Source organism: Canis aureus, chromosome 38 (genome assembly GCF_053574225.1).
Source record: "Canis aureus isolate CA01 chromosome 38, VMU_Caureus_v.1.0, whole genome shotgun sequence".
NCBI classification, from domain to species: Eukaryota; Metazoa; Chordata; class Mammalia; order Carnivora; family Canidae; genus Canis; species Canis aureus.
Window position 1 is genome coordinate 955991 of NC_135648.1, and position 19760 is coordinate 975750.

The 19760-nt window shown below is 43.6% G+C and overlaps 2 protein-coding genes across 2 annotated transcripts; one reads left to right on the forward strand and one right to left on the reverse strand.

Annotated features, from left to right (window-relative positions):
* The first annotated feature begins 4934 nt into the window (after positions 1 to 4934).
* On the forward strand, positions 4935 to 5894 carry OR6K6 (olfactory receptor family 6 subfamily K member 6). The gene has a single exon (XM_077886658.1). It carries the CDS (start codon positions 4935 to 4937, stop codon positions 5892 to 5894), a length of 960 nt encoding a protein of 319 aa, XP_077742784.1.
* Positions 5895 to 14918: 9024 nt separating this feature from the next.
* OR6N1 (olfactory receptor family 6 subfamily N member 1) lies at positions 14919 to 15869 on the reverse strand. Its single transcript, XM_077886952.1, has one exon. It carries the CDS (start codon positions 15867 to 15869, stop codon positions 14919 to 14921), a length of 951 nt encoding a protein of 316 aa, XP_077743078.1.
* Between the last annotated feature and the right edge of the window lie 3891 nt (positions 15870 to 19760).

The following is a 19760-nucleotide window of genomic DNA, read 5'->3' on the forward strand; positions in this document are numbered from 1 at the left end:
GGGAGAGGGAGGGAGGGAGGGAGGGAGGGAGAGGGAGGGAGGGAGGGAGGGAGGGAAGGAGGGAAGGAATCCTTCTGATTGTATTCCCCACTCACTATGAAAGCTCTGCTCTTGCCAAACCCAACACCATGTAGATCAGGAGAGTGGTACAGGCCCTTGGAAGTCCACTGTTTTTCAAGGTCTGTATTCTATCAACAAAGCATGAATTTCTATATTGCATATCATTTCTAGCATTTTGAGTTGTCACATTGGTTCCTGTTTGGCTGTGTGTATAAAAAGTTCCCTGTTGTTTAGATTTGCATTTCTTTGCTTATCAGTGAGGCTGAGTCCAGATATGTATGTGTTTGTATGTATCATACGTGTTTATATATATATATATATATATATATATATATATATATATATATATTCACCTGATTTTAAAAATCATTTTATTTTTAATTTGTAGGAGCTCTTTATATATTCTGAGTAATATTTGTTTTCAGTTACATAATTTATAAATACAGACTCCTAATGTGTAGTTTGTCTTTTTTACTTTCTTTATAGTACCATTGGGTAATTGGAAATATTAATATACCTGAATTTAATGATCTTTTTTCCTTTATAGCTCATATTTCTATTGAATTGTTTATGATTTTTCCCCACTTGAAGTGATTAAATATTCTCCCAAATTTTATTTTAAAGTATTACAATTTTAAAAATATATAATCTTTGGGGGGATAAAAGGGAGTGCCTGGCTGGCTCAGTCGGTAGAGCATAGGAGTCTTGGTCTCAGGGCTGAGTTTGAGCTTCATGTTAAGTGTAGAGATTACTTAAAAATAAAATCTTTTAAAAATTAAAATATTAAAGTTGACTTCTCATTAAAATTTTGTTCTAGCTGTAGACTGTGGGAATGTAATGAGGTCAGGAAAAATTCTGTGTTTTATATGCTTAAATAACAGTTCTGGGACCATTTATTAACAATCAGCCATTTCTCCACAGACCCCTTGAACCAACTTTCCTCATGCTCCCCAGCATTCTGCTGTCTCTGTCTCACCATATGTCAAAGCTCCATACTGCGTCCATCTGTCTCCTGGCTTCCATTAGCTTGTTAAGCTGCTCTATTATAATGTTTGATATACAATAGGACAAACCTTCCCATTTTAAACTTCTCCTTCAAAATATCTTAGTCTTGTCCCTCACCTTGACACGCTCCACTCCCCCCTACCCAAATGGAATTTTGATTGAAGTTACATTGAAGGCACAGATTGGTTTGTGTAGAATTGGCATGTTTCCACAACTCAGACATTCTATTCATTCATACATCATATCAACCAATTTATTTAGATGTTCCATGTCTTCTAATAACTTTATAAAGTACTACATTTATGTATAACACATCCTTTAGAGTTCCTTGTTTTTGTTGACATTCCAAATGAGTTATCATCATTATTATTTTTAGAGCAGCAGAAGGAATGGAAAGTGAAAAATGAGCAAAGTAGTGTTTACTTTTACCGAGTGTTTCCAGAGCAATGTGGTCCCAACAGGTCTGGTATGACACCCACAGCTACTTTGTCCCCAGTGTCCAGTTCTACACTCCCCTGTGAGAACGGGGTATTTGGCCTCAGGGAAGCTTTTGAGACTTGACCCTGGGGAATGTCTAATTACTGTGTGACACTTTTCCCTTAATTTAACCCTCAGAGAAGAGAGCAGAACGCACCACTTTTCTTGAGATCCTGCATCATCTAAAGAGAAAGTCCCCGGAAAGGATTGTTTTCCACTCTACAAATTCCCCCAAGAGCCTCCTAAGACATCAATATCCTTGCCGACAAACTGGCAGAGGGGAGGTAGCTGTGGAGACCAAGGAATGTCGTGGTGGCCTCAGACAAGGTAAGTGTGGAAGATCGTTGAAATTATCCAGTCGAACTGTGCACCTGCCTCCACTCCTCCTCTACTTTCCTTGTATTTGCACCCAGATTTGCCTTCGTTTTCTGAGTAAAGTTTCCTCAATTGCATGGGGTAAAACTTCACATTTTAGAACTTGATTGCATGAGTGAAAAAATTAAAATAATAAGATATGAAATCAAGAAGAGCCATTAAAACGAGCATAGTGTAGCTACCAGGTAAAAATACTGATAATAGGTAAGGTCTTCCCAACACTAAAATTTTGTTGAAGCCTAAAGAATTATGGATTCCTGGAGAGTCACAGAGAAATTCACTATTTTTTTTTTCCAGGACTAAAATCAAATTCGATTTTTTTTTTTTTTTTTTTTTTTTACTATACAAGGGATATTTATAGGCTGAACTTCTTGGGCACAGCTGATTATTTGTCATTCCAGGAATCTTTCAAGTGTTCTGTACATATCTCAGGAGTAAGAGTAATGTTTTTTCTACCTTCACGTAGCCCTCGAGCCTATGGCAGTGGTTAGCACCTAGCAGAGGGTCAACGAACATGTGAGAGTCAACTGAACAAATGTGTGAATGATGAACAATGGTGCAGTCTTCCCAGTGAAAAGGGTCTCACCCAGGGCAGCAAAGTAGACACACTCTTGCCTTTTATGAGCCAATTTGTGCTGAACTTGCTTGTCTTTTCTTATAATCTCATAGCCTCCTGTTTTGGCCAGCAACATTCTCCATAAGGACCACTCAGCATGGCCATTCTCTGTGCTTTCGGCTGAGAAAGGACAGAGAAGTGCTTGCTTCAGCTCGAGGGCACTCTGATCTCACGCCTGTCTCCATGCAGGCTCTGCCCTTCTGCCAAGGACTGATGCTTCCTCCATCCCAAAGCCTTCCTCAAGACAAGAGGCAATTTATAGGAATTCATTTTCCTAACCTGCGATGCATTTATTTTAATCTGCTTGTGACCTGAAAAGAACAAAACACACCTCCACTCTCTCATTTCAGATTTGAGGTAGTTCTGAGAATATAGTGGTACTCAGAGTAGGAAGTAGACAGGGTGACTGGTGGCTCCTGATCTAAATTTTCCACTGTGGTGCAAAAACTAATGGTGGAATTTAAAATAATAATAATAATAATAATAATAATGGAATTTTAAGGTCTACAGACCAGGCTTCCAGTTATTGTTTTGGATCGCAGAAATGTGGATTTGAACAAGTTGTTTCTCATCTTTGGTTCTCAGTTTTTCTATTTATAAAACAATAATAATAATCTGTCATAGGTAAAAATAAATGGGATAAAATATGTAATGTGCCTGCTATCATGACCATCACATGGGAACTCTTCACTAACACTACCTCATTTATCCTTTATGATTCCGCCTGAGGAGCTTTCAGGGCCCATGGTTGGGGGGCAGGAGTGGGAAGATACTGCTGATACACAAATATTTGAAGTGTGAGAAGCTTAGGAGTCACGAAAGAGGAGAATACCAAGCACTCATGGGGGTCGGAGGAGAGAGTGTTCACGTCCAGCGGCGCAGATCCATGAGAGCTGCAAGATGATAGGAGTGTTTGCTGGACGCTGGCAACGAGGATTCCAATAGGCAGAGAGCAAGACAATGGAGGGAAGGAACGACATAAGCAAAAATAGAAACACAGGAAATGCGTCCCGTTTGGCTGAGCTAATGAGTATGTAGAAAAATATTTGGCTCTAAAATTTGATTGGAATCAGATCAGAGTAGACAATAAATATCAAGCTAAGATCGGTGGGGCTTATCCTTGAATCATTTTGAAAAGAACAAGGACAGTAAAAGCCATACTTAGGCACATTCATCTGCAGAATGGCTTGTTGGAGGTAAGAAAATCATGAAAAAGTTGTTAAAATAGTCAAGGGTGAGAGGTACTGTACATGACTATCATGAACCTTAATTCACCTTGCAAAAAAGTCTAGTATATGACAAGTAGATGCGGGTCTGATTTCTACTGCAGCTGCATTGTGTGATGTCTCCTTCCCAAGACAGTCTTAGTTATGTTAGAAGTGATTTTTTTGTTTTAATTCCACGGCCCTTAGGTGTGGCCCAGGAGGGGGGGATGTGCGAGGTGGAGTTACATGCTTGTCCAACATCCAGTGACCAACAGGCACAAAGTGGTTCTAGAGAGACTCTTGGCCTGAGCAACTATCAATGTCAACTACTGAGAGAGAGGAGAGGGGGGAGAAGCAAAGGAATGTGAGGAGGAGTATTTCCTAACATCTGGGCACTTAGCATCTAACAAGAAACAGATGTCACCATGAAACGAACAGAAACGGGGCAGAGACGAAGATGACCATTCAGCCAGCTCAGATCGTGGATGAGGGCCAGAAAAGGTGGGAAAGCCATGGGAGGAATTATTGAGACCAGGGCTCCTGCAGCGTCTCTGTATTTTTTTTTTTAAACCACTCTGAAGAACAGGAGGGGGGAATAGTTGAAAAGAGAAGTGCACATTTTGGGGGGACCTGGGTGGCTCAATCAGTTGGGCGTCTGCCTTCTGCTCAGATCATGACCTCAGGGTCCTGGGATGGAGCCACCAGTCAGAGTCCAGTCTCCAGCTCAGCAGGGAGCTTGCTTCTCCCTCTCCCTCTGCCCCTCCCCTGCTCATCGCTCATGCCCTCCCTGCGTGCATGCACGCTCTCTCAAATAAATAAAGTCTTAAAAAAAAAAGAAGAAGGAAGAAAAGTACACATTTTAAAGCTAAACACAGAAGGACAGAGAGTAAGGGGGGAAGAACCAAGAAATTAATGAACCTCCAGAAAAATATGTCCAGATAATTAATTTGTTGTGTGGCTTTGTGTTTTCTTGGCATCCACTGAAGATGTTTACAAAAGATGCATTGAGGGGCCCCAAAGCAAATATTCCAGATGTTTCTGGCCACAGGAGCTACAGCTGAGAGATATTTCCAACTGGCCTATCTAGGCCCCCCAGAGTCAGCTTAAGGAGCTGACCGCGAAAAGGAGTGGGGCGGTTTTCAGTGCCTGGGCACCACCCCCGTTCCAGGAGTTTGTCTCCTTTCTTTCCCTTGCAGATGACACGGCTGGAGACCCTGGGGAATCAGACTATGGTGACTGAGTTCTTGTTCTCTGTGTTCCCACCTCTGCATCAAGGTGGCCTCCTGTTTTTCATCCCCCTGCTTCTCGCCTATGGATTCATCATCACTGGGAACCTGGTGATAGTCATTGTGGTCCAGCTGGACATGGCCCTGCACACTCCCATGTACTTCTTCATCAGTGTCCTCTCCCTCCTGGAGGTCGGGTACACCACGACCACCATCCCCAAGATGCTCTCCAGCCTGGTCAGTGAGCAGAAGACCATCTCTCTGGCCGGCTGCCTCCTGCAGATGTACTTCTTCCACTCCCTGGGCATCACGGAAGGCTGTGTGCTGACAGCAATGGCCATTGACAGGTACGTCGCCATCTGCAGTCCTCTCCGTTACCCGACCATCATGACTCCCAAGCTGTGCACCCAGCTAACAGCTGGGTCCTGCCTCTGTGGCTTCCTCCTTGTGCTCCCTGAGATCGCGTGGATTGCCACCTTGCCTTTCTGTGGCCCCAACCGGATCCAGCAGATCTTCTGTGACTTCACACCTGTGTTGAGCTTGGCCTGCACAGACACATCGCTGGTGGTCATCGTGGACGCTATCCACGCAGTGGAGATCGTGGCCTCCTTCCTGGCCATCGCCCTATCCTACGTCCGGATCATCGTGGTGATTCTGGGGATGCCCTCTGCCGAGGGCCGCCGCAAGGCCTTCTCCACCTGTGCCGCTCACCTTGCTGTGTTCCTGCTCTTCTTCGGCAGTGTGGCTGTCATGTATCTGCGGTTCTCAGCCACCTACTCAGTGTTTTGGGACACAGCAATTGCTGTCAGCTTTGTAATCCTTGCTCCCTTCCTCAACCCCATTATCTACAGCCTGAGAAACAAGGACATGAAAGATGCTATTAGAAGGTTTTTCTGCCGTCGGAGGAGGGCTGGTGGGGTCAGGGGGTAGACCTGGAGGCTGGACTCTGAAAAACCTCCTGGAAGTTCAGCATTTCACCATTTCCTGACTTGTTCATGAGTATGATCTATTTCTACTGCAGAAAAATAACACTACTCGCTCTATTGTTATAAATAAGAACAAAAAAACCTCCTCGTCCAGGACATGGGTAGCAATGTCATGGCCTGTTTGCGTCAGTGCCCCTGCTGTGTTGTGTCACTGTAGCCGTACACGTGGCTTCTACTGCTATTGGGCACAGGCTGGCTTCCTCCTTGCCCAGCCAGCCGGGCTCCTGCCCTTCTCTTCTGTGGCCCCACATGATGGTGAGGCCGGACAGCGGGATGAAAGGGATGAGAAAGACATTGGAGTTCTGATCATTGCTACTGTCAACTGGCCCCAACTCCTCTTTCCATCCCTGAATCCCCTTGTTCAGAGACAGAGGTGGTTTCGACCTCAGGGCTCTACTTTATTCTCTGTCCTCAGTAAACACATAGTTTTGTTTGATCTATTTGGTGTTCAAGAAATGAAATTATGGGATCCCTGGGTGGCGCAGCGGTTTGGCGCCTGCCTTTGGCCCAGGGCGCGATCCTGGAGACCCAGGATCGAATCCCATGTCAGGCTCCCGGTGCATGGAGCCTGCTTCTCCCTCTGCCTATGTCTCTGCCTCTCTCTCTCTCTCTCTCTGTATGACTATCATAAATAAAATAAAAGTTTTAAAAAAAAAAAAAAAAGAAAAGAAATGAAATTATACCGGGGCGCCTGGCTGGCTCAGTTGGTTAAGCGTCCGACTCTTGGTTTCAGCTCAGGTCCTGAGATCAAGGGCCAGGGTCAGGCTCTGTGCTCAGCAGGGCGTCTGCTTGAGACTCTTTCCCTCGACCCCCCACCCCACTCCTGCGCATGCTCATACTCTCTCTCAAATAAATAAAAAAAGTCTTAAAAAAGAGAAAAAGAAATGACATTATACCAATCAATGTCTTTCCCCAAAATTTCATGAAACCCACCAGTCACTGATTGTAGGAGTCACTGACTCTGTCCTCCACGGGCTTCCAGGCCTCACTGGGTGACTGTGGCATCACAGAAACACCGTCCAAACCAGATTTTATACCTTGTTTTGCCACTAAGTTGTGCTGTTTCTGTATCTGTAATACTTCTGGCTGGATCAGATCAGCGATTCCCCAAAACCAGTTGGTCATCAGAACTTATGATTTAGAAAATCTGAAAGTGAAGCCCATGCATGCATTTGCATTTCTTTTGTTTTTTTTTTTAAAGATTTTATTTATTTATTCATGAGAGACAGAGAGAGAGAGAGAGAGAGAGAGGCAGAGACACAGGCAGAGGGAGAAGCAGGCTCCATGCAGGGAGCCCGACGTGGAACTCGATCCCGGGTTTCCAGGATCAGGCCCTGGGCCAAAGACGGAGCTCAACCGCTGGGTTCCCGGGCTGCCCCTGCATTTGCATTTCTGAAAAGCTGACCCGAACTTTCTGAGGATGGGTCAGAGTTGGTCACTAAGATCATCTCCAGCCCTGGGGCCCTTGCATGTTTATAAGGGCTGACATTTTTTAATAACACCCGAGCTTATGATAAGTACCTTACACGCACCGTCTCATTTGTACTCACGACAATCATGTGGAAGCAATATTAACCCTGGTTTTTCCCAATGAGAAATGCGAATCATAGAATTTCAATAATGAGTCCGAGCGCATGGAGTTAATGATTAGGAATCCAGGGCAGAAACACAACTGCAGCTGCCCCCAGAGCCAGGGCCTATTCACTGTAATCCGGGCTGGCTTCACGCAGCCTTCATCCCAAGACCAATTGCTAAACCCAGGAAGAGGAAACGTGGTCACTAAGTATTATCCAGGAAGTGCTGATAAGGGTTTGCTCCTCCAGATTTCAAGATTGATTTATTAAAAAAACTTTTGAGTAGCAATTCTATGTTAGTCCTGTGCTAGGTGCAGAGGATCCATTAGCGACTGTCACACGGGTGGCTTGGCCTTTGGAGACCTCAGAGTCTCGCGATTCAGTAGCTGCTCTTGATAAGAAAGTCATTGTCCGTCAAATTCGCTGGTTTTCTTGGCTCGAGAAGCAATGGTCCTTGTACACTCATTGTTCTCTTATTTTACTTCCTTTAAACCTTCCCAAATGTGCTACTGGTGTTCCACGCCTCTTTGAATACACACCCTTTTGTGTCCTTTGCTCTATCAACTCTGTGCATTGATTCTCTTCACGAGGACATCCTTAACCTATGGGATTATTTTTGCCGCTGTCGTCCCCTACTTCCCAACATTACTCCAAATTATTGGAATCATCAAGAAAGATTCCTCACACTAATATCACTACCACCGGTGTCAGGACCAACGTGGGCCCTGTTTGAGTGAGACTTGCTTTCTATCCTCTGCTTCTCTCTGCTTTCCTGCTTGCCCCCATGCCTCCTATTGGATTAAGGGCACACAGACAGCAGGAAGAAGGGTCCCTCGTCTTTAACACCACAGCCTTCAGCACGGGGTTCCGTTGACGGGCTGTCAACCAGCTAAACTTTTTTCTTGACTTGTGGACCAACTAATCTTACAGGTGGGTTGAGGCCTTTAAGAGCAAAGGCAGCAGAAAGAAGAGTCTTGGTGACAATGACAGACAGGCTCCATATCTGCCCAAGGCAGCAAAAGCAGAAGCACAGGAGGGAGGCTCTGTGGTCTGTGTGGAGGCAGGATCCCAGGGAACCAGGCTAAGCTAATAAGTCCATCTGGCAGCTGCTTTGTTTCCTTGATCTTGTCCTAGCCTCAGATCCAGCTCGTTCCCCAGCCCATGCCCCGGACCCATAGGAAGAGCCTCTCCTATGCACAACAGTCCCTTTTCTTTTTGCGTAAGCTCGTCGCTTTTAGAAAAGATCTCTTTTCACCATTTGTTCTAAACATGAAGTTCCCTTGGGAGACATCAGCTATCATCTCTACACCTGATGTGGGAACTTCTCCTCAGCATTTCTGAAAAAAAAAAAAAAAAGGTAACCTAGGCTCTGCTTGGACTCTTTACCCAGATGGTCTCCTACAAAGTCAGGTGGTTATCAGTAGCTCCTCCTTACTGGAGTGAACTTAGGATGGTCACTAAGGCTGAGGACTCTAGGTCATACTGTCTAAACATGAATCTGGATTTCATACTTTCCAAAAATATGATTTGGAGAACTAACACAAGTGTCCTGAGCCTCAATGTGTCACTTGGGATCTTTGAGGATTTTGAAGATTAAATGCTGTAATTGTGTATAAAATGTTGAGCACACTGCCTATAATATTTATCAGATATTAATTATTTTTTAATGTTTTTGTTATTTTTATTACTGTTCTGAGCTGAAAATTACTTCCAGGGCCCTCATGTCATACCACTCCAGGGGACACCATTCAATCTTTACTTTTTGCTTTCTGGAATCCCAGGAGCAAATGCTGAACCCCCAGGTTTCACAGGACCAAAAGTTATCATTTTATGACTTTTGGCACGAAACAGAAGAATGCTTTGCATGTGTAGGTAACAGAGTCCTGTTTAGGATGTATGGTGTTTCCCCATGTTGGAAAGTAACTATCTTTCATGAGGCATAGTTCTTTTTATTTTGAAAGTAGAAAATGATCAGACTGATTTTTGCTAAATCCCTTAGCAAAAGAGTTGGATATTCTCAGAACGTGGGATGAAACACTACTCCTCTGAGACCAGGATAGAAGATTCTCACCCCAGTTTAAATTTCCTTTCCTCAAACAGGGCCAGAAACCATGAGGAACGAAGCACCAAGCCTGGCTAAGGCACGTGTACGGGTCACACAAACCCCTGGTTTGTTTCATTTTAATCAGTGATACCCCACAATTGCATGCATATTTTTCCTATAAAAAATAAACGTTTTATTGTCTGTTTTGCTACACTAGATCACCTTCCATGTGTCTTACATCTTTGGACTAATCAACTCCCATGTTTTGTAAGAAAGGCAGAGACACAGGCAGAGGGAGAAGCAGGCCCCATGCAGGAATTATTGTAAAGTACAGTAATCATGGAAGTAATAGTTATTTTTGATGCATTTCTCTACTTTAAATAATCTTTGTCCACCTAAAATCATTATGTTCAGAGAAAGTAGTCACTAAGATACCTATATTCCAAAACAGGATTTCTTTACAAGTTGTCTCAACTCTATAAATGCTTCATATGTATGATTTCCTCTATATATTTGATATGTAGGATCTATTTATTTATATACACATATACACCTGGAACTTTATAACTTTACATATAATGTATATATAACTTCTCTATTTATGTATCTAACTTATATGTTGTAGACAACTAAAGCTTAATTATACATAATATGTTATATACTTAAGCTTTGGTTTGCTTTTTCCATATCCGCACTTATTATTTTTTGGTATAATTATTTTGATTTCTTTCAGAGAAATGTCCAAAAGCATTAGTTTCTTCCCATATTTTTGTCATTTTACATGCTTCAAAGCTATGTTGTTAGATGTAACTCCGATGAGAATGAATGTTTTCTTTATAATATCTTGAGTTCCTCTCTGTGTTGCTGCTAATACTCCTTCATAGTAAATTATGATTATCCTTTTCCCTTATTTTTTATTTATTTTTTTATTTTAAATATTTATTTATTTATTATTTTAGGAAGAGAAAGACAGTACATGAGTGGGGGGAGGGAAAGGGAAGATGAAGATAATCTCAACCAGACTGTGCTAAGTGCAGAGACCATCACGGGGCTTGATCCCACAACCCTGACATCAAATGTTTAATGCACTGAACCACCCAAGCATGCCTTTTTTTCCTTGTTTTCTTAAAAAATGTTTTATTATGCAATATTTGTAAACATCAATGAAAGTATAGAAAATACTAAGCCCATAGAACTCAAATTTTAATAATACAAAATATTTTATACAAAAATAAAATAGTTTTATTTTTACTTCATCTTTTTAAAAATATATTTCTTAAAGATTTTATTTATTTGACAGAGAGAGAGAGAGAGGGAGCACAAGCAGGGGGAGAAGCAGAGAGAGAGCGAGAAGCAGGCTCTCCACTGAGCAGAGAGCCCAATGAGGGGCTGCATCCCAGGACCCTAAGATCAAGACCTGAGCCAAAGGCAGATGCTTAACCAACTGAGCCACCCAGGTGCCCAAAAAATATTTTAAAATAAATCCCAAAGATCTTGACATTTCCCCCTAAACACATTTCTTCACTAACCACAATGGGCTGTCACGCTCTAAAGATTCAACAATTTCTCAAAAGCACCTGATACCTGGTCCATAGTCAAGTGTTCACCCACCCCATAAACGTCCTTTCCCATTTGGTTTATTTGAATCAAAATCCATGTTAGTTGATTGTTGTGTCTTCTAGATGTCTTTTATTTTATTTTTTAAAGATTTTATTTATTTATTCATGAAAGACAGAGAGAGAGAGAGAGGCAGAGACACAGGTAGAGGGAGAAGTAGGCTCCATGCTGGGAGCTTGGTGTGGGACTCGATCCTGGGACCCCAGGACCACATCTTGGGCCAAAGGCAGGCGCTAAACTGCTGAGCCACCCAGGGATCCCCTCTAGATGTCTTTTAATTTAGAATAGTTCTCTCACAGTCTCTCACCCATCTCGTCTTTCCCCTTCCCCATTTCATATCTATCTGTCTCCCTAAATCTAAAACTCATGTTTAAAGGCTTCTGCTCTACTTGATGGGATGAGCACAGGGTGTTATACTATATGTTGGCAAATTGAATTTAAATTAAAAAATATAAAAAAATAAATTAAAAAATAAATTAAAAAATAATAAACGAATAAATAAAGGCTTCTTCCCCATGGAGACATCTAGAACAAAGTCTATCTGGCCAAAACTTAGCCATGTTCTGGTGAGACTGTGGTCATGCACCTGTTAAGCCCAGAGCTTCCCATAAAACTCCAGACAGTGCAGTGCATTCAGTTTTAAAGCAAATAGTCATCAAGTTAGCCTTACTTCAGCCCTGCTTTTAAAAACATCTTTACTGAGATACAATTTACAAACCACAACAATTCATCCATTTAGAGTGTACAATTGAATGGCTTTTAATATATTTACGGACATGTGCAACCATCATTAACAATCAGTTTTGAACGTTTAAACACCTCATAAAGAAACTCTGCATCCTTTTTTTTAGGTTCATGTATTTTGTTTTTAGGTTTTATTTAAATTCAACTTAGTTAACATATAGGGAATTATTAGTTTCATGGATAGAATTTACTGATTCATCAGAAACTCTGTATCCTTTAGCTCTCACCACCCCGTACCCAGTTGCCCCACACACATACTTCTGCCACTAATCCAGTTTTTGTTTTACAGATTTCTCTATCCCGGATATTTTGTGTGAATGATATCATAGAGTTGGTGGCCTTTTTTTTTGTGTGTGTGGGGGGTCTGCCTTCTTTCACATAGAACAGTACTTGCAAGGTTCATCCATGCTGTGGTATGTATGAAGACTTCATTTCTTGTTACGTACAAATACATTCCATTGTTTAGGTATGTACACGTGTAGTTCACTCAGTTCTCCATCAGCAGACATCTGGATGGCCTCTGTGTTTGGGCTACCATGAGAAAGGCTGCCGTAAATATTCATGTACAAATTTTTGCGTGGACACATATTTTCATTTCTCTCGGATACACACGGAGGAATAGAATTGCTGGGTCGTGTGACAACCCTGTGTTAAATCTTTTGAGGAGATGCCAGGCTGTTTCCCAAAGTGGCTGCATCGCTTTACATTTCCACAAGTCGTGTGTGAGGGTTCTGGTTTACCTCCGCCAGCAGCAGCATATGTGGTTACCTGGCCCTCTGATGCCTGCCATCCTAGGGAGTGTGACGTGGAATCTCACTGTGAGGTTGATTTGCATTTCCCCAAGGATGATGATGCTGGGCATCTTCCCATGTGCTTATTGGCCACTTGCATATCTTCTTTGAATAAGCACCTACTCAGATTCTTTGTTCATTTTCCAATTGTATTATTTGCCTTTTTCTTACTGAGCTGTAAGAGTGCTTTGTATATGATAGATAGAAGTCCCTTACCAAATACATGGTTTGCAGATCATTTTTTCTTATTCTGCGAGTTGTCCTTCACTCTCTTAAAGGTGAGTCCCACTTTCACACCTGCCTCTGCAAGTCCTCAGGTGCCCAAGCCCTGGCTGCCACTGCCAACTCCATTCCAGACCCATAGCCTAGTCATCAACTGCTTTAACTGGTATTTTCATCTTTTTTTTTTTCCTTTTCCCCGTGCTTTCCTGGACCTTTTAAAGCCTAGAGGAATTGAACACCAATAAAAAATAAATTTATTAAATAAATAAATAAATAAATAAATAAATAAAGCCTAGAGGAACCCAGCTGGGAAGCTGAAGCCTTTGTTTTCTTCATCAGAGTCCCTGACTGACTTGCCCTGTAACGTTGGCAAGATGTTTCACTTGGGTCTAAACTTCCAATTTTTTTGAAATTGCTTTCATAAAATGGCCAACTTTGATCTCTCTGTTAGTTTTCAGCTTAAATGTCATTTCCTCCAGAAGAGAGTGCTTGTGTTTTATTACTAATTACCAGAGTTTTAATTAAGTAATTATAATTAAGTATAAATTAATTATGATGCTAATATCTATCTTCTCAATCTTTCCAACCAGCCTAAGGGCAGGAACTGGACTTATTCTGTTTTGCTCATCCTTTTATGTAGGTTGTTGCATGGCACTTGATACAGAGTTAGAGCTAAATAAACATGTGCTTGATGGACTGGATGGATGGGGGAATGGGTATCTTTAGGGTGGTTGGAATAGAAACACTCTGGGATTTTTGTAGAAAGTTCTATAAAATTGCAAATTTTCTTATAGTCAGTGTTTGATTCTCTATTCATAGTACATATTCAGGTTCATGATAATCCCTAATACCAGCTAATAACTAAATCACCACATATCTCATATGCTAAGTTATAGGATTATTTCTCATATATTTTCATAGGTTTAAGGACATAACTAGCTTGAAACATAATAAAGAGGCAGTCCAATGTAAAGAGCAATCCTGTTTCCTGCCAGTGGTACGACTCCTGCACCGTCACAGAGAACGGATGTCAAGGCCGCCAAGACTGAAACACGCAGCCTTCGGGAACCCGAGCACCACAGCTGGCTCACCTCTCAAGTACACCCTCTGGCTCTTTACTCCTTTCCTCTGGGGGAGTAACTGGGAAGTATTTTTGCATAGTTACATTTTCCTGGATCTTGTTCTAAGGCCCAGAGCAATGATGAGAGATTTGGGGAAGAATAAAATAAATAAAAGTATATATATATATATATATATATATATATATATATATATATATATAGCTATCAGTTACATGCCAGACAATTTGTCCGTGATGTACAGACCTTATCACTAATTCACAAAACAACCTTTAAGAAAGTATTTTTAGCAAATGGCGAAATTAAGACCCTAAGGGTTTGAGTTACTTTCTAAAGACCATGCAATTAATAAGTAACGGAATGACCTTGGATTTAAACCCGGATTTATGTTGTCATAAAAACGTGCTTTCCTCTACTATGCCAGTGTTTCCAATGGTGATCCATAAACAACCAGGAGGCATAAAATACCATTCAAGTGTAAACAGCATGTGAAAAGCCATTTAATTTTCTTCTAAAATTTATTTCACAAATATTGTTCAGAAACAACTAAATAGGTATCAAATTTACTGCGTTTATTATTATTTATTTATTTATTTATTTATTTATTTATTTATTGTAGATAAAGCTCAAATTTGACAAAAAATCCCATGTGTGGTATACAAATATCCAAGATTGAAAATCACTGCACTACTGTCTATTCCAGTCGGGTGGCTTGCTGCGTGTGGCTCCAGCAGAGAGTATGGTGGTCGAGTTGGCACCAAGAGCCAAGCAGCACTTGCCCCAGTTCTGTGTCCCACGCAGGAAAGCACTCAATGCCCAATATCTCATCGGAGGGAATGCCGACCCCCAGGGCCACCCTAGGTCGGCCTCACACTTGGCCTGCCCTCCCCACCTTCATCACAGTATCCCTGACCTCCTCAACTGCCTCCTCACAGCCTCCTTAATATCCTTGTTGCGCAAGCTGTAGATGAAGGGGTTGAGAAAAGGCGTGAGCACCGAGTAGATCACAGCCAGCGCGCGGTCATAGTCCAGCGAGTAGCTCTTCTTCAGCCGCACATACATGAAGAGGATGCTCCCGTAGAAGATGAGAACCACGGTCAGGTGGGAGGCACAGGTGGAGAAGGCCTTTGTCTTGCCTGCAACTGAAGGAATCCTGAGTACCGTGCGGATGATCTGGACATAGGAGCTGAGGATCAACAGGAAGGTGGCCAGGATTTTGCAGGAGTTGATAACGAAGTCCACTAGGACATTGACAGATGTGTCCGTACAGGCCAAGCTCAGCACAGGAGGGAAATCACAAAAGATGTGCTGAATGTGATTGGGGCCACAGAAAGGGAGACGGGACACCAGAGAAATTTCAGCCACCGGCCCAGCCAGGCCTCCCAACCAACAGCCAACGGCAATCCGGGCACAGAGCGCCGGGGTCATGAGGGTGGGGTAGTGGAGAGGCTGGCAGATGGCTAAGTACCTGTCATAAGCCATGGCTGTGAGGAGGTAGCACTCAGCAGCCCCAAGAGAGTGAAAGAAATAGATTTGCAGAAGGCATCCGGAGAAGGAAATGGTCTTCTCCTCGCTGAGCAGGTTCGACAGCATCTTGGGGATGGTGGCCGCTGTATAGCCGAGCTCCAGCAGCGAGAGCGCGCTGACAAAGTGGTACATGGGTGTGTGGAGCCGGGGGTCCAGGCGCACCACCAGGAATATCAGCAGGTTTCCCAGGACGGTGGTGACGTAAATGAGAAGTAGCAAGACGAAGAGGTAAGCCTGCACCCCCTGGACATGAGGAAAGCCCAAGATGATGAACTCTGTCACCCAGCTCCAGTTCCCGGGGGTCCATGGCTCACCACTCATGTCCCTGGATGTGAGGCAGGGAAGGACAACAAGAAAGTCGGGCCACAGAAGGTGAGCAGGAACCCTCAGAGCACCTCTGTCCTCCCTCCGCCACCTCCAGAGTAAAGTGCTCTCGGCAAGGGCTTTAAGAGGCCAGCGTTTCGATCCCTGCCGGCAGCCTCCTTCACAGGGTCTGCTCTTGTCACCAGTTCTCTGCTCTCACAGCCCAATTTTTGGCCCCCACCATCCCTTCTGTAACCCAGTTATCTTGCCTCGTGGAAACTAAGTAGGTTTTAGAAACTCAAGTGTTCTTCGGCTAAGGTTTATCTTATTATTTATCTATATTCTTTGTCTCAGGTATAAATGATCCTTTATAGTGATAAAGTATTGGTGGTGCACTGGACCAAGATTACATAATTTCAATGGTATATTTTTTATTTTATTTTTTATTTTTATTTTTTAAAAATATTTTATTTATTTATTCATGAGACACACACACACACACACAGAGAGAGAGAGAGAGAGAGAGAGAGGCAGACACAGGCAGAGGGAGAAGCAGGCTCCATGCAGGGAGCCCGACGTGGGACTGGATCTCCACAGGTGTGGGTCTCCAGGATCACGCCCTGGGCTGAAAGCGGTGCTGAACCGCTGAGCCACCCAGGCTGCCCTCAATTGTATATTTTTATTTGTAATTTCCATTTATTTCCTTCTTCGACTTTCTGGATACCAAGAATCAGTCCTCCCCGCCCCCCCCCACCCCGGGCTCCTTCCCAAGTCCTGATGGAGACTTAGCTGTAGCAGCCTCCTTCAGGGGCACGGAGGTCAGAGTTTCAGCGTTTTGGACACTGGTGTGAACCTCAGTCAAGGCGAAGGGGGGTTGAGTAAATCTGAGAGTCACAGAAAACGAGGAGCCAGTCTATCTCTTTGCATTTCTATTCCAAACTGTGGCCCTCTCTCACTTCCGCTCTGCCTCCATTGACCTCGGGCACTTTTGAGATTTAATTGCTTCACAGATAGTAAATATTTAAGTCGTACTGTGAGGTCAAGGTAACAAAACTTCAGTGAACGTTTTCTGTGTTGGAGGCATTATTCTTAGCACAGGAGCTAAACAGTTATGTAATACAGGGGATCTGAAGTGAAGATGCAAATATTCTAATAGAGAAAATAGAGAAGCAACTGATTGCTCTCCAGCTGTGTATTGGAACATTCCCTCATCAAAGAAACACGCTCCTATTCTCACTTATTAAACAATTAAAAAACAAGCCCCCTCTCGCCTCCCCCATTCTTTTTCTTGACTCATTTCTCCCACAGCCCCTGGTCTGTTTCCTTTCCTGTTCCTGCAACAACACCCTCCCAAAGAGCTGCCTCCACTCACCGCCTCTGGTTCCTCCCGGTCCGTTTTCTCTTAAACCATTGCAGTCAGACCTTCACCACCTTCCAGCCCATCAAATTGCCCCTCCTCGCTCACACCAGTCATCCATGATTTGCTAAGCTGCCAGTTCCCGACCCTTGGCTTGCCCGGCCCGTCAGCCAGCCGTGAGCGGGGTCTCTGTTCTGGCTCTTGACGCGCTTTCCTCCTGGGTTCTCAGGGCACCAGCCTTCAGGTCCTTCCTACCCAAGGGTTCACTCCTCCTCAGCTGCCTTGTCACTCTTTGTCTCTGTCCTGCTTCTAATTCACAGAGCTCAGTGCTGATTCTTCATTTTGCTTTGCTTTGTAAACTCACCCTTTGTCAATGCCGTCCCATGTCATGGCTGAAAACAAGCATACGTGTTGAAGACCTTCTAAATCAATTCTCCCCGCTCCAGATGCATCCATTCAACTGTCTGGTCCTGCTTCCCTGGGGGTGTCTGTTGGCCATCTCAAACCCACTCTTGCGGGTGCCCCCAGGTGCCCCCTCTCCAACCTGGGCAGTCATGGTCTTGAGGCTCATGGACCCAAATCCTCCCCGTGGTGCTTGTTTCTGTCTTTCTCTCAAATCCAGGATCTATTTTCACAGGGTTGGAGCCTTGACCTCCCTCAACTCCATCACTGCGATCACCTCATAGCAGACTGTCCCTGTTTGTCTGTCTGTAGCCTGATCCCAACCCAGCAGCCACACTGGGCTTTTGATGCTAAGTCAAGTCCCTGCTCAAACCTCTTCAGTGACTTGACAGTCATAGTCTCTGTCGCAGTGGCTCCTTCTTCCTCGAGCTGTTTCCCACTAAATTTCCACTCAGGTAGCTTCTCCATTCCTTCGGAGCCTTTGTGCAGATCTGCCCTGCAGAGCCCCTCCGCAGCCCCACCTGTGCCAGCCCCGGCCTCTATCACCCCCGTTGGCCTTTCCGCAGGACACAGGGTGCCCTAACACATCGCGGGGGCCTTGCCTGTTGTTGCAGAGATCTGTCGTCTGGGGGAACGCGGGACCCACGAGCTCTGTTCGCTCAGCCACTCAGGTCTCCCGCTTGCCCACAGCTCCACAGTGACTGGAGCATGATAACGAGTCAATAACTATTTGCTAAGTGAATAAGCAAATTGGGTAGGATAACGGCTTCTTTGCTCAAGCAGGAGGAGCCTGGAAGCGGAGGGCAGGACCTCCTCACAGAACACATCATTTTTATTTTACGTATTAAAGGAAGTGTCAGAATTTGCCAGGTGGAAAAAAAAAAGAAAGAAAGAAAGAAAGAAAGAAAGAAAGAAAGAAAGAAAGAAAGAAAGAAAGAAAGAAAGAAAGAAGAAAGAGAGAGAAAAAGAAACAAAGAAAGAAGAAAGAAAGAAAAAAAGAAAGAAAGAAAGAAGAAAGAAAGAAGAAAGAGAGAAAAAGAAAGAAAGAAAGAAGAAAGAAAGAAAAAAAGAAAGAAAGAAAGAAAGAAAGAAAGAAAGAAAGAAAGAAAGAAAGAAAGAAAGAAAGAAAGAAAGAAGAAGAAAAGCAAAAATATTCCAGGCACAAGGGAACATGCATAAAGGCAAAGCGGTACAAAGACCTCCAGGGTCCTCTCTGCCCAAGGGCTTCTCTTCTTCCCCTGCCGAGGCCTCTCAGGGCTTCCAGGTCCACCCTGGACTCTGCTCGCTCCTGGCTGCACTGTCCTCTGAACCCAGACCCCAGAACCTCATCTTACACCAAAAGTTTTCTCGGTCTGAAGATAGGATGTTTCTCTCCTAAGATGCCAGGTGGCCACTTCTGGGCAGGATCCACGAGTGCTATTGCTTCAGCAAGACCTTAATAACCATCTTAATATTAGCTACTTCCCGTTTGCCTTACTCTCTTCACTTCAAATCAGTGTCTATCGATTGTCCACCTCTGCCTTCTACCTCCTTCGAATCGTAGGTGCAGACATGCCTCCTGTAAAAGATTATCTCAACATTTCTATCCAACTCAGATCCTGTTTATTCTAAGATGCTTTACATCCCTTCCCCTCTGGGTATGAATATAAAGCTGAATTCCCGGGGCTGCTGCTCCATCTGCAATCACAGATGCGTGGTCCGGGGACCTTGACTAAACTTCCAGATGTATGGGGGCCTGGCCTCAAGGTTGAACATTGGACGGCAATGTCTTGCCCTTTCCTTCCCCAGAGGGTAGGGCTCCCACAGGACTCCAAAGACCTCGTCTCAAGCTATAGAGTAGCCCCTCTTATCCACCTGCGGTCAACTGGAGTCTGGAAGCAGACGACCCTCCTTGTGACATATCATCTGAAGGTCAGGAGTAGCCTCATGCTGTGTCACGGTGCCTGCACCATCGGCCTCCTTCGTCTCATCCTGGAGGCATTTTATCATCTCACATCATTACAGGAAGGGTTTGAGTGCAATATAGTGAGATATTTTGAGAGAGAGAAAAACTACATTCACATAACTTTTATTACAGCATATTGTTATAATTATTTTGTTATTATTAGTTATTGTTGGTAATTTTCGCTAGTTTATAATTAAGAATTTAA

Bases quoted from the DNA above. Each gene is read 5' to 3' on its own strand.
- OR6N1 (XM_077886952.1), bottom strand. From the start codon at position 15,869: ATGAGTGGTGAGCCATGGACCCCCGGGAACTGGAGCTGGGTGACAGAG.
- OR6K6 (XM_077886658.1), top strand. From the start codon at position 4,935: ATGACACGGCTGGAGACCCTGGGGAATCAGACTATGGTGACTGAGTTC.